At 44.0% G+C, this 15,813-nt stretch overlaps 1 protein-coding gene across 1 annotated transcript in view; it reads left to right on the plus strand.

The window, feature by feature from the left end:
* Positions 1-542: 542 nt before the first annotated feature.
* LOC130116377 (PDZ and LIM domain protein 4-like) overlaps positions 543-15,813 on the plus strand; it is a 47,708-nt gene continuing 32,437 nt past the window's right edge. The window contains exons 1-3 of the mRNA XM_056284293.1: positions 543-585; positions 739-934; positions 6,414-6,495. Coding sequence (XP_056140268.1) covers positions 543-585; positions 739-934; positions 6,414-6,495 — 321 coding nt within the window. The remainder of the gene's footprint in view (positions 586-738; positions 935-6,413; positions 6,496-15,813) is intronic.

Genomic DNA, 15,813 nt, shown 5'->3' on the forward strand with positions numbered 1-15,813 from the left:
TTTTTCCCTCCTACTTTCCCTGCCTCCCTCCTGTCCTCCGTGTGCTCCTTGGAGAGAGAGAGAGAGAGCGAGCGAGCGAGCGAGCACTGTGGTCACAAGGGCCTGTCAGACAGATGGCTGTTTGGTTCTGTGTTTCCACTGCTGGTCGAGATCTGTGGAAAGAGTCCCGCTTCCCTGGAAGGTTACACACCCTCAGTGATGAGCCGTGAAGCTAGAGCTGTGGTTGTGCTTGTCTGTGGTTTTGTGTGTGTGTGTGTGTGTGTGTGTGCGCGTGCGTGCGTGCGTGCGTGCGTGCGCGCACACACACACACACACTTTCTTACTTTCTTACAATTTCTTGCGTGCTTTCCTAAATTTCTTATCTTTGCTTATCCACACTTAACTTAGATATTCTACTCGTCCACAACTTTATTATGTTGCATACTATGAGTGTCATGTGAGCAACACAAATCATATGACATGTTAAGTTCATATCTACTTGGCCAATAAAACAGATTCTGACTCTGATTCTAGTCATCCTTCTGCTCAGTCATAACTGCACCATGCCCCAGCTACTTGCATGTACTCGCAGGCTCAAGAGAAAAGGTGAGAGAGAGAGCGAGAGAGAGAGAGAGAGAGGACGGGAGAGATGGAGCCAGAGAAACTACACACATGCACACACACAGAGTCAGGCCTCCTCGTCCTATTGAGGATTCCCCCCCCTTGTGCCTTGCTCTGACTCCCTGACCTATGACTCAGAGCTGAGGAATTACGAATGGCTCTGCATGAGACCAAAAGGAGCACAGAACTCCAAAGGGGACAAAGACGAAACGAGACCTCATAAAAGTAGTCTGACACCCCCCCAGCCCCCACCCTACCACTCCGTTCAGCATTACCACCTCTACTCCTCCCTCATTCCTTCATCTGCACTCCATTCCTCTCCTGCTCTCCCGAGGTCCCTTTTTTGGTGTGGTTGTAAATTGAACATCAAGGAATTGTTGTAGAAAGGCCATGGGGATGGGGATGGGAGAGGGAGTGGAGGTGGGGGGTCGCAGCCCTCCCCTTCCCCCTTTTTCATTGATCTTGTCATCATGCAGACACCAAGTCTTCCACCTCCCCGCCACCCCCAAGGTCCTGCTTATGAGACCCACATAACTGATGCTTATAAGGAGATTGTGTGTCTCTCTCTCTCTCTCTCTCTCTCTCTCTCTCTCTCTCTCTCTCTCTCTCTCTCTCTCTCTCTCTCTGTCTTATTCTCTTGAGGATAAAAAAAAATCTCATCTCATGCAAAAGAGGGACTTCCCAGATAGCATTTTGTTTTATGGGTTTGTTGTGTGACAGGATTCAAAAAATGGATCCGTTTGGTTGATCTGAACCATAAAAGTGTTTACTCGCCTCATCAGCAGTGCCTTAATTTGAGGGTAGCAAGTTTTGTTTTTTTCATCTGCCCCCTTGAACATGGAAATCCTGCTCAGCCAAAATAAACTCCTCAACCACACCGAAAACCCCAAATGTCCTGAATCAGGAAATTAAATCTGGCAGGGAGAGGTCAGGAAGGGGAAACATTTTGATCAGGAGGAAGATGAAGGGAGTCGCCACGGTGACCTGAGACAGATGTCAGTCACATCAGATGCTTGGCTGCCTGTATATGGCTGGACTTTGTGTGTGTGTGTAGTCTCTTCTTTTTCTCCCTCTCTGATTCTTGTTTTTTCTTCAATTTTTCTCTTCCTGGGTGTCACTCTCTAGCGCCACCTTTCATTCTCTGTTTCTCTGTCCCTCTCCTAACTGTTTTAGTTCATTTCTCGTTTTCCTCACAGACGTTTTAAAATTATTATATTAAGTAACTTTCCCTTTTGGTTGACAAAATTATACGTTTCCAGAATGGGGGTGAGTTATGAGGACGTATTGTTTTTCTGCTCTATCTATTGTTAGATGCATCATGTTTTGGAATCGGGCTCTTCCTATGGAGTCCCTGGTGCTATTTGTCTTGCTTTCTTAATCTCTGTTTTCCTGTTTTTTCTCTCTCTCTATTCCCATCTCTTTCTCATTCATATGTTTGTGTATGTATGTATGTATGTATGTATGTATGTATGTATGTATGTATGTATGTATGTATATGTATGTATATATATATATATATATAAAACATTAATTGTCTGTTTTCCATCTTGCTTGACAGTGATATATACATTATGAGTGTTTGGGGGAGACAGTGATGGAGATCAGAGACGACACACTAGAAACACACCTGGGAGCATTCACCCCCAATCTTATTTATCATTTTGAAGCCATACGTAGGACCAGACTGCATGGGTTATTCCCGACAATTAATCTTTTCATAGCCCTCCTTAGCACCGAAGCCAGACAGAGGAGGTAACTTTTAAAAGATGAGGTAAGGCTACTCTGTCTCGATTTAGAGTTTAATATGAAACATCTCATTTTGTGTTATGGGCATGATCCAGCCTCACAGATGCCTTCAATTTTGTCAATACACCATCAAGTGAAATGGTATAGCCATGCTAGCATTGGGCCTGCAGGCTGCTCTGATATTTTGATCTCAGATCTTCATACCTGGACCCAAGAGCGAGGGGGGAGAGGCTAGTTGCATTTCCATCAAGCTATTTTTATGTCAGGTTTGACGTAACGAGTCAAAAGGATGAATGGAAATGTCAAGGAATTGAAAAATTCTTTATCAGTAAAAATGTTTACACTGGCTGCAGCAAATTACTTGGAAACAATGCGATGGATTTCCTGCAATGTTTTTATGGTTTAAAGTAGTCCAGCCAACAGGGAGGGCACTTAATCCCCGCAAAAGGAACCACACCATATTTTTCCTTCTCAAGCTTTTTGAGTTTTCCTAAATTACATTCAACATTACGATGGTAGAGGGCATCTGGGTGGCGTGGCAGTCTATTCTGTTGCCTACCAACACAGGGATCGCCAGTTCGAATCCCCTTGTTACTTCCGGCATGATCGGAGGTCCCTACAGACACGATTGGCTGTGTCTGCTGGCAGAAAGACGGATGTCGGTATGTATCCTGGTCGCTGCATTGGCGCCTCCTCTGGTCAGTCGCGGCGCCTGCTTGGGGAGTGGGGGGAACTGGGGGGAATAGCCTGATCCTCCCATGCGCTACGTCCCTCTGGCGAAACTCCTCACTGTCAGGTGAAAAGAAGCGGCTGGCGACTCCACATGTATTGGAGGAGGCATGTGGTAGTCTGCAGCCCTCCCCGGATCGGCAGAGGGGGTGGAGCAGCAACCGGGATGGCTTGGAAGAGCAGGATAATTCGCCGGATAAAATTGGGGGAAAAAAAGGGGTAAAAAAAAAAAATTTTTTTCAAAAAAAAAAAACACAAAACATTACAATGGTAGAATGACTCAACAGACGGGCAGACATAGAGACAGACAGGAAGAGAGATGAAAGAGAGATGGAAAAAAGACCGATGGATGGAGACAGCCGAGCAGAAAGTGTGGTGAGGGAGAAATTATTACGGTAATGATAAATGTGTAGCAGCAGTTGGTCAGTTCTGATCCTGCCCAGAAGGTCTTGGCTAATCCGTGACAGACTGACTCAGTACTAAGGTGACTCATACCAAACAACAATATGGCCCTTTGTCCCTGATCCACTGGTGTGCAGCCGACCGTCCTCTGTCTCACCAAGCCATGCCCACAAACCTGCATCACTAGGAAAAGCCTTCTCATCATGTTTGCCCTACTTTAGAGGAATAAAAGTCCCTCGCAAGTTATTACGTCTTGTAAAATGACAGGTTTTATTGATATTCTTTTTATTTACATACGCGGTTATCGGTCTTGTTAATTTGTTTTAGAGATGAGATAGGCTTTAAAAGTCCTGCTGAGGGTAGCTCATCTCTTTAAGACTGACGTCATTTTGTGAAGGTTCTGCTACCGAGTAAGGAAGTCTGGTATTCAGGAAGAGAAACCGATATGCTGCAATGGACTTCAACTTTTATTTTGTTTTGGAAGCATTTATTTTCAGGAATGTGACATTTTACATCACCAAATAATATAAAAATAAATATAGATAATATAATAAATGATAATAAATAATGATAATATAATAAATAATAATAATATAAATATAAGTTTAAATTCCATGTCTTATTCAGGCCCATATAGAAAAGCAGAATAAACAAGAGGATGACTGTAATCTCAAAGTCTCTGCCCTCACAGTTTCCTCACATGCATCAGTCTTCTCCCCCTTATCACAGGTTTGCAGTATGTTTCGGGGCTCTTTGATCGCTTTCTTTTCTAAGCCGTCAGCGCAAGTTGGTCTCCCAGAATGAATTTTTGACTTCTCTCAGCAGGGCGTTTGAGCGGTGACCGTCAAAACGGAAACAATCTGAAAACCCCACAGTTTTAGATGGATCAGGAGGAGTGGAGAGGGTGGTCATGGGGTTGCACAAAGACGGAGGGTAGAATCACAGTAACGAGGGAATCATCCCACGCAGCCTGTTTCGCATCCATCAGACACTCAGCGGCGATAAGATTGTCCTTCACAGCAACACCTCCGTGTCTCATATCTGAAGCATTGCTTCAGCTCCACCACCAACGCCGTGCCAGCTGCAGGCTGGTGACATCACCTCTCAATATGTCAAGTTTCCACCGATGGAGCTGATACACACATACTCATGGAGTCTCAAACACACACACACACACACATGCAAATTCATACAGACCAACACAAACACACACAGTCATCTGTTACAGTATATGGTTTTTATTTTATGAAGATGGGAGGTGTGAGTGAGAGCTGGTAACCAGATGACGAAAAGAAACCACAAATACCAACATACACACACACACACTCACACACACACACACACAGACACACATTAGCAAGCCCACGCGCTGCCCTTTAGTATCTCAATGTGCTCAGTGTGTGATGTCATTGTGTTGCCCTTTCGGAGGTTGGCAGCCTTCCCACTTGATGGCATCAGCCACAGTCTTTCAAGCACAGCATCAAACAACCCGCCCTAAATCTTTTATTTTACGACGAATGCAAAATGGCCACTGCATCCAATACACCATATAACTCGATGTACAGTCAAGACACTATACAGCGGCATTAGAAATGAGTCACAACATTTTATGAGCTGAGGATTTTATAGTAGGCCCTGCATTTCACGTTTCACGTTTCTTTCCCTACCTCTGAATGAGAGCGAGTAATCTCTAGTGGCCCCATTTGATGTGTATTTGAATTGAGTCTGTTCAGCAAGCCGTCTAATCACTACTGTATGTCATTGTGAACCTATGGTCAGTAACGTCAATGATATTTTCAACCTAAAGCACCTGGAGCCACTTACTGGTAATCTGAAGAGAGGGAGAGAGAGAAAATAGATCCCAATAATTCAATCTGCTTTTAAAATGTTATGACCACGCTCTATTAGTTTTTCCAAGTAATAAATAGTTCATATAGTTGATTTACAATATGATGATAACTTTATCTCTATACAGAAGGTAGAATAGAATGATATCCCTCTCATACACACACACACACACACACACAAACATGCATACCTCAAACACACATACACCCATCCAGTACCACTCACGCACACATACCCAGTACAAACAAGTGGTCAGGAATCAGGAACACTTTATTTATTTTATTTGAAATATCGTTTCCCCCACCTCACAGCAGTGCAACACAAAGACAAAAATACATATCCAAACACTACAAGAACACATATATCACACTACAAGAAATCACTGTCCTGGATAACGAACGCCAGCCAGGATGACTGTCGGAACTGCCGGTCCGCATGGGCTAGCAGTTAGCTTAGCTTGCCCCGCTTCCGCGTCCTGTCAGACCGCCCTCGGTGTTTCCTCTTCGAGCGCAGCTCCAGGCAGGACCGTGGTCCCTGGGCCCACCGGATGCCGCAGACCAAGCTCTCCCAGCAGATCCAGCACCAGCTCTCCCAGCCACTGAACGAAGACACAAATGAAGACGTCGACAAAGACACTGCATGGACAGTACTGGGCGAGGTCGCCACAAATGCAAGTTTGCGCTGCCATCTTCCCACGCCGGAAGCGGACCCACAAACATTTAAAAGAATAAAGCTGCACTGAATGATGGGAATCTGTAGCCATGCGGCCTATTTTGGAGACCAGGAGTAGCTTCATTCCTGGGTTTTTTTATACCACCAACATCTGACAGCATATCGTGAGATATAACTAACATCGGTATCCATTCTATCCGAGTTATCTTTACGAGATTACAGCGACTAGGGTCGTTATCTCCAGCCCTGTTCTTCATAGTCATAAACTCATAAACAAAATAAACAACAGTAACCATAGAGTCTCTGTGGGAAAACCTGTCTGCTGACAGTTAGTGATGGAAATTACACTACCATAACCCTTGGGTGTTTGATGTCATATCTCTCTGTCTCTCTCTCTCTGTCTCTGTCTCTTTCAGGTCGGGATCAGGAGACAGAGTGTGGTCTCCGACACTCAGTGATGATGGCAAGACAAGCCCATACACGGAACCTGACTCACAGGTAACCATCATTTACTCAGCTTTATTCGCCGTGGCCTGTTTGAAATCAGGAACAGGTCACATGCGGCCGGGGTCTGACGCTCCGCGGGGGTTCACGCACGTATGTTAGGCCAGGCTCGATTTCCAACAATGTTTTATTGCCCATGTCTGGGGCAGGTTTTGGAACAAAAATGCTGTTAAAGCTATGAGATTTACATGCTTACAGTTTTTAATACTTTGTAACGCTGGTGTATTCAGACAATAGCTAATTTTCAGAAACTAGCGAAAGCCGTCCCGATCTTAGCCTCTGCATAGGCGAGAAGTGTCTATTACATCAAACTGAAACAAAAAATTGTCCATTACGTTTAAGTTTGCTGAAGTTGGTTGCAAAATACTTCTTAGAGGATGGAGGCATGAGAGCAGAGATGTGCAGTTGGTGTTCTGCAGGGATGATGGCTAGATTGACTGTCTGGTCACCTTTTTTTTTTGTTGGAAAGTTTTGTTGAGACTCCAGCCTGTGTGCATCAGTACACAGGCTGGAGTCTCGGCAATATCTCAACTATTCATTTTATTTTACTTTTCACGTTTCCTTTTTTATGCATAATCATGCAAACACATTCCATATTTCTATTACATGCGTTTTTCAAATGCTGATGTATCAATATTTTGTTTTTGTTTTATTTTTTTCTTGGATTAGGAAAAAAATTATTCAGTATGCTGCACAGCATATTTCATCTAATACATTTCATGTTGGTTATCAATAAGTAATCCAGTAAAGCTTTTTAAGAGGAGAGCAGTGTGGGCCATCAGACCAACACTTGGCAATTCTTCGAAGTTTGGTTCAAGTGTAGATTGAACCTATCACCATTTTTATTGGAAAAATTGACACAATAGCATTAGTAGAGAAGACTTGTTAAAGTACAGATCTGGATTTAAGACTTTTGAATGAATGGCTATATTTATGGATACAAACAGACCTTCTTTTTTTTGTTGTTGCTGACGTCCCGTATATGCAATGGCACCAGTCTTGACAATGATAAAGTCACTCTGGGCGCATCCGCTAAATGCAAAAGACATACATGTAACTCTGGGTGGCACGGTGGTGCAGTGGTTAGTGCAGTCGCCTCACAGCAAGAAGGTCCTTGGTTCGAACCCTCGGGTTGTCCAACCTTGGGGGTTATCCCAGGTCGTCCTCTGTGTGGAGTTTGCATGTTCTCCCCATGTTTGCGTGGGTTTCCTCTGGGTGCTCCAGTTTCCTCCCACAGTCCAAAGACATGTAGGTCAGGTGAATCGGCTGTACTAAATTGTCCCTAAATGTTTTGTGTGTGTGTGTGTGTGTGTGTGTGTGTGTGTGTGTGTGTGTGTGTGTGTGTGTGTGTGTGTGTGTGTGTGTGTGTGTGTATGTCGGCCCTGTGATGGTCTGGCGGTTTGTCCAGGGTGTCTCCCTGCCTGCTGCCCAATGACTGCTGGGATAGGCTCCAGCATCCCACGAACCCGATTGGAATAAGCCGCTTGGACAATGGATGGATGGATGGATAAACTTAATTCTTGGAGTTGATGCTGGTGTAGTTTTTGGTGTATTTTGTGCTTGGGTTTTATATGGGTTTAGACAGTCCAGTGCAGTACCGTCCAAGTGATTTATTTGGCATTTGGTGGCTTGCTCAGCAGTGATCCTGTCTCTACCAGGATTTAATGAGACACTTGATTTAGATTAGCAGCCACCACTTTGCTGCCCAACCATTAAGACTGCTATCGCTTGCTATCTTTTGCACTGGACAAAGGAGAGTTCACTTCCTGCCCAATCAGATGACTCATCAAGAAATGCACCTCCATAGGAGTGGCATGCACGTCTCCTTCACTGTCTATCTCGTTAACAATATCCATGGAAACGACCAAAACACTCCATCCATAATTTGCAACTACACTATCATTCACATGATTAGAAATGAGATAATGCATCCCCCTATGCACCCGAATGGTTTTGAAATAAGGCCTTGATTGTTTTCCAGCTTCAAGAGCTGCCAAGCACATATTAGACGCTAGTTGAACCCTCGCAGTTCATCTTCTCTGAATTTTCCAACGCTGGCAGTCGTACAGCATTATGAACACTGATAGAAGAGATGGTGTGTGTGCACATATGTGTGTGAGTGTGTGTGTGTGTGTGTGTGTGTGTGTGTGTGTGTGTGTGTGTGTGTGTGTGTGTGTGTGTGTGTCTGCACATGCATGTGAGTACATGTGAGCATGGAGAATGTGTAAATGATAGAGGTGGACAATGAGCATATTGTGGCTAAGATATGGGAGCGATGTCCATTCATCAAGTATTGTATTCGGGTAGTTTCAGGCCCAGCGCTGAACACCATTTCCCGCTGCCTACACTACAGCAGGGAATTCTTTTGGTACTCTATTCAAACAGCTCAGCGGCCTCACAAAGGGCTATAGTGAAGCCTATCTGTCCTCTCATCAACGGGGGTTTGACACTAGGACAGACAGGTATTCATTTTCAGTGTTGCAGTATCAAGGTGGATGAACTAAGAGGTGAAAGAGCTTTGAAAAGAGGTTCGGAGTTGGACTCACGGCTTTAGTATAACTCGCCACGATTTGTTTCGGCCAGTCAATTAAGACTTTGATTCAATTGCTTTCTTTTTTTTGGGGGGGGGGTTCCCCCTTTTTCTCTGAATTGTACTTGGCCAATTACCCCACTCTTTTGAGCTGTCCCGGTCGCTGCTCCACCCCCTCTGCTGATCCGGGGAGGGCTGCAGACTACTACATGCCTCCTCCGATACATGTGGAGTCGCCAGCCGCTTCTTTTCACCTGACAGTGAGGAGTTTCGCCAGGGGGAAGTAGCACGTGGGAGGATCATGCTATTCCCCCCAGTGCCCCCTCCCCCCTGAACAGACGCCCCGACCAACCAGAGGAGGTGCTAGTGCAACAACCAGGACACATACCCACATCTGGCTTCCCACCCGCAGACACAGCCAATTGTGTCTGTAGGGACGCCCGACCAAGCCGGAGGTAACACCGGGATTCGAACCGGGATCCTTGTGTTGGTAGGCAACGGAATAGTCCACCATGCCATCCGGACGACCAATTCAATTGCTTTCTTGTACTGACATAATAGTTAAACAGTAAATGGCTAGGGTACTTCTTTTGAAACATTGCAATCAGTACACACATAGAATATTCCCTGGTAAAAAAATTAAGTTTACCTTATCGTTTAAATACACAATGAGCATAAGGATTTGTTTTGTATTCATGAGTATATGCATTCACATAACGTGTATTTTACACGTATTTATAAGGCAGATATGAAATGTTCATTCATCAGTATTCTGAATGCACCAGTAAAAATGACAAATCAGTCTTTAGTTTGTTAGTTGGATAATGGTTACCCTGGGTAATGCTCCAGCACTGAAGTCATATGATGTAGTAATCATATGAGAAACACTGATATCATGTATAAAGCATATATACAGTTCCACAGTGTAATATGTGAGGTAAAACCAAACCTGCTTTCAAGCAGGTATACTCTTTCACTGTCCGAGCCCTCAGGAGATCCTGTTTGTGTCTTGTTTCAGTTAAAGTGAGGAAATGCCAAACCTGAAAGGAGCTAAAACTGTTTTTACAAACATAGACATGCCTGATAGGGGAGTTTTGCTTGCGGGTAACACGAGAATTAGAAATGTGTGGCTCTCATGCTGTTGCTATATTCTCTCTCTCTCTCTCTCTCTCTCTCTCTCTCTCTCTCTCTCTCTCTCTCTCTCTCTCTCTCTCTCTCTTGTTTTCACTATGTATATGAGTATTTGTGTTAATGTCATTATGTTGATGGGAATGAAGAATTGGACCATTAAAGGCTTGGTTAAAGGTCAAAAGGTCTCTCTCTCTCTCTCTCTCTCTCTCTCTCTCTCTCTCTCTCTCTCTCTCTCTCTCTCTCTCTCTCTCTCTCTCTCTCTCTCTCTCTCTCTCTCTCTCTCTCTCTCTCTCATCATAGCCGATCGCCTTCTCCGAAGGTCCAAATGTTTCCCTTTGTCTATTTTAATAAACTGAACTGGAATGCCTTGATACTGCCAAGTCGGGTCCACTTAAGCTTCACGCTCAGGTGGATTCCTCCTAGCATGAGCAGAGGAAACATCCGGTCCCTGGGGTGCTGTATAAAGGAAAAAAGACTGGGGATCGCTCTCTTTTTTCCTCTCACTCTCCGTATTTGGATACAGCTTGAAGGATTATGACAAACGTTAACAATAGCAAATGTTCCTCAGACACCTTGGAAACAATTACACACTGGGGTCCTTCTCATGCCGACTGGTCCAAGTTCCCACTGAGCTATGTGACACTGGCTTGGATCTCTGTTACACACATCCCAACTGCCAGCTGGGACTATTTAATGAGTTATAATGAGACTAATAGCTGGTCGGGACAGTAAGAATAATAATAGTTTGACATAGTATGGGGTTGTGAAGCAAGCTTGCACTGACAAATCAAATGGGTCTCATAACTAGGTCATAATATTTTTACTAATATTTTTTTTTATTGTTCTGTTCTGCCTGGTAGGAGTCTGGACGGGTGGTTTTTGCTACAAATGGCAAACAATGAGCCCAAAAATACTCAACCAATTCTATGAAAGAAATATATAAATATATATATAAGGAATATATATAGTTTTTTTTCCTGAATAGTTTTCATTTTTCATGAATGCATTTTCTGAAGTCTCATGATGCAGTAACCCCCCGACCCCGCCATGTGGTACTTCCAAGTCCAGAAAAACTGTTTAGTGGAAATACCGTTTGACCCACTTCTGTTTTCTACACTTGAAATTGATTCCTTTCCCATAGAAAAGTTGAAGGACAGCAGCCAGAGGCAGGGTCACGGAGCACTTTACCTCACAAAATTGCTACCATCCACACTGGAGGCAAAAATCCAGGGCCCTGAAAAACTTTCCTCCCCTCAACTTTCTAAGGGCATTCTGCATGATGTGCTGCATTTGACATCTCCTTTTTTGTTTTTCACACACTCCTTGTTCTTTATTAGAAGCGTTGTCATGGAATTTCCATCCCTGATTTCGGGAATGAGCTACCGAGCAGGAAGTGACACACAGAGGCTGTGAGAGGTTTCCTTTCATTCAGGCTGAATGAGAACAAAGGGAATTTTTGGATAAGAGGCTTTTGATACAAGTGCCAGCTGTCTTTTCGATCATTCCCTTTTTTGTTCTTTTTTTAGGAAGTCAAAGTGAAGGTATGACGTTTAGCTAAAGAATTCTATCTAAGGCTGTTAGAGGTGTTAAGAGAAATTGCACATGACACATTTCACCAGAGATATACTGATAAAGATGCATGGCTATGATAGGCTTTCAAAGTGGAATGGTGTCACCTGATGTTTTGATTTTCTTTTCTTTTTCTTTTTTTTTTTTTGGAAAGAAAAATATACAAAGGCTGCTAACGGCTCCCAAGTGTCGTCGTGTAGCCAAAAGACACCAGTAATTTATGAGAACTGCTACGATGAGTTTTTGAATTTTGTTGACTTTGCATATTTCTTGGAAGAACAATTTTATTTCACATAAGCATTGCCTCTTGTCGTTAACAGGGTCGGGAGAATCCTTTGGATACGTATTTCGTGGTTGAATACTGAATACTTTGTCCTAAATGTAATCAGCAATGTATTCAGTTACAATTCTCATAAAGAGTAATGTTTCCAGATTACATTAATACATCTTCTAATGGCACGTGTGAAACAGCTATGACGTGTCATGAATATTATTCATGTCAAATTGTTGTTGCTGGCGTTACTGATATCTCCATGCCAATATCTGAATATGTGTTGACCAAGATTGTATCATTACTTTTCATTCGTTGCATGGTTGGCATCAGGGCATATCAATTTTACAGTGGGGTTGTTTTCACTTGACCTCACCTTGGGGCTATTATTATTATTATGTATTATGAACGAGCAATAGGCTGTGACAGAGGAGTGCATGTAGGCTGCACATTGGAACTGCAGGCAGACTCATGCATGCACCAACGCACAACATGCATGAGTAATTCTATTGCGGCAAATTAGATGTTTTCCATGTGTTTTGCATTTGCTGAGTTGCAGACCATAGCCTAATATGACCTTTTAAAAGACAATTTTCTTCCATTCAGTTTTCAATTTTCATCTGAGCTCACACTCGCCCGCCAATGAAACGTTGACACAGTGTCACCCGTAACGCTGACAGACTAAGAGGGAAGTATCCTTCAGCTTAACCTAGCTAAGACTGAGCTTCTTGTCATCCCAGCTAGTCCATCCAACAGATCAATGTCCAGCTTGGATCAACCCAACTCACAACCACAAAGTCTGCCTGAAACCTGGGTGTCATGATTGATGACCAACTAACCTTTAAGGTTCATGTGGCCTTGATCGCTCGGTCATGCCGATTTGCCCTGTACAACATCAGGAAAATTAGGTCCTACCTGTCTGACTATGCAGCACAACTCCTGGTACAGGCTGTTGTTATATCACGCACTGACTACTGCAACTCCTTACTGGCAGGTCTCCCTGCATGCACATTCAAACCTCTGCAAATGATATAGAACACGGCAGTGCGTCTAGTCTTCAACCAGCCCAAAACACCATGTCACTCCACTGTTCATATCTCTCCACTGGCTCACAGTTGCTGCCTGCATCAAATTCGAAACCTTGATGCTTGCTTACAAAACAGCAACTAAAACGGCTCCCGCCTACCTGAACTCCCTCATTCAGGTCTACACTGAGTCCTGCTTACTATGCTCTGCCAATGAAAGGCGCCTGGCACTTCCACCACAACGGGGCCCTAAGTCACTAGCCACTCTTCTCTTCTGTAGCTCCCCAGTGGTGGAACGAGTTACCAAACTCCATTCGATCCGCTGGGTCCCTCTCCATCTTTAAGAAGAATCTAAAGACCCAGCTCTTTCTCAAACACTTCCACACCTGATGGTATCAAAAAACAAAACAAAAAAGTTGCTTCTATGCACTCTATGCATTGCCTTTGTGCACTGCCTGCTGACACCTGCTGCTCCTGCTGACACAGACTTGAACCTAGTTTGTTGGCACTTACTTGCGTTGTTGGCCCCTGACTGGATCCTTGCTTGTGTTGTATTAACTCTCAGATGTACATCACTTTGTGTAAAGGCATCTGCTAAATGAAATGGTAAATTGTAAGTATTCGAAAAATATTCCCCTCAAAATTCATAAAGTAACTGTAATCTCAATTCTGGTATTTTGAATCCTGTATCCTGAATACATAACGCTGCTACTTGTATTCCATTACAACCCAAACCTGGTCCCAAAGATCTACATTCCCCCTCTGGCAGCTCATCCATTTGTTTTGCAGAGAAGAGTGAAAGAGGTTGTGGTGTTTTGGAAAAACAGCTGTTTGCAAGATATACAGCGATGAGGCAATGCATCTCTAATTGTGGCTATGTATCCCGTCTGTGTGCCATAAATTGTTTTGTCAGATTTTGTGGGGAATCCAACCTGGAGACAAACATTTGGAATCACAATATATCACAGATGGTCTTGTTTGCTTATGTTGATCATATTGAGGCATCAGTGTTAAATTAAGACTGATAACTAATCTGTGAGAAACTCCTCATAGCAGCTTTAAACCATATAGGAACCCCCCCCCCCCAGCCCAATGGAAACCGAAAGCTTCTCTGTATTGAGAATGTGGAAACAGGGTTAAAACACTGTCAGAGTACCATCTCAGACAGTGTTCAGTGGACCTACTTTTTCCATTTCTTTATTTCAGGTTGGAATTGTGCAGAAATAAAGCAACTCTCATAAACCTTTGATTATATCTGTTTCCTGATTTCAAAATTACCTTCTTAAAAAAAAACTACACAGGGGCAGCATTTAAGAAGGTGGGTATGTGTTGCATACCAACATGGGGATCGCTGGTTCGAATCCCCGAGTTACCTCCATCTTGGTCGGGTGTTCCTACAGACACAATTGGCCTTGCCTGTGGGTCGGAAGCTGGATATGGGTATGGGTCCTGGTCACTGCAGTAGCGCCTCCTCTGGTCGGTCGGGGTGCCTGTTTGGGGGGATGCCCCTGGGGAATAGTGTGATCCCCACGCGCTACGTCTCCCTGGTGAAACTCCTCACTATCAGGTGAAAAGAAGCGGCTGGCAACGCCACATGTATCGGAGGAGGCATGTGGTAGTCTGCAGCCCTCCCCAGATCGACAGAGGGGGTGGAGCAGCGACCGGGACGGCTCAGAAGAATGGGGTAATTGGCCAAATACAATTGAGGAGAAAAGGGGCGGGGGTGGCCCACAGGTTGGTTTTTAATGTAATGTGCTTTCTTGTCAAAGATATCACATTGCCAATCATGGACCTTATCGCCTACTATCAAAGTGATGGCTGTTATAACAGTGACGGTTACTGTGGCCAAGTGTTATGGTCTCGTGGAAAGAATGAGTTCTGAGAATGCGGAAACCTGACGAGAGGAACCCACGTCGCCCGGGGTTCCACTCCCAAACCTCCCAGTCTCACATCAGGAGCTGGCGGCCAACAGCCAATACTCCCAAGTTGCACTGATAGGGGCTGACAGGCAGAGCCCTGAAATGACTTACAGACTGTAATTCTTTCACTGCTCGGAATTTGTTTTACTTCAGAAAAACGCACGTGTTATACAAGATCTGTTTTTATGAATGGAACAAGCCAGTGGCTTCCCAATAACTGTCAGAGAGAATCATCTGCCTTTTAGAGGAGATGATACGATGATCAAAATACACCACATGGAGGATATAATTCCAGATGCCATAAAGCAGAACAGGGAGGTGTGTCATTGTTGTAGGCTAGTATATAAAGGTAATCAGTCTAAGGTGTGACAGTTATATAAAGTTAACTAGTTCACTTCAATGTTAACATTTTTTTTATGGCAAACACTTGACCACCTGGGGCCTTGACAATATATTTTGATGTACGCCATAAAGGTCCCCAAACCCTAAGTGTGATATGACAATAACGAGGCACTCAGTGCTTAGTTTAACTTTTACATGTTGCCAAAACATGTTTACCAGGTCCATCAGGACTTTATCCCCTGCTGAAAGATCTTGGACCCATGGACCAGTAATGGAAAGCCCCCCCCCCCCCCAGCTCCATATCCACTCATTCATATGTATGTGCGCATACACACACACACACACACACACACACACACACACACACACACACACAGCAGGCAGTTTAGATCATACACCTGTAACCCTGTGTTTTGCTGTTTGTGTTCACTAATCAGCTGATAGTCCCCAGAAACCTCCTGTCTTTATTTGGCTATTGCTAATAGGGTCCTCCCTGGATCCTCCCTCCCTCCCAGGCTGTCAATG

Source organism: Lampris incognitus, chromosome 8 (assembly GCF_029633865.1).
Source record: "Lampris incognitus isolate fLamInc1 chromosome 8, fLamInc1.hap2, whole genome shotgun sequence".
NCBI lineage: Eukaryota > Metazoa > Chordata > Actinopteri > Lampriformes > Lampridae > Lampris > Lampris incognitus.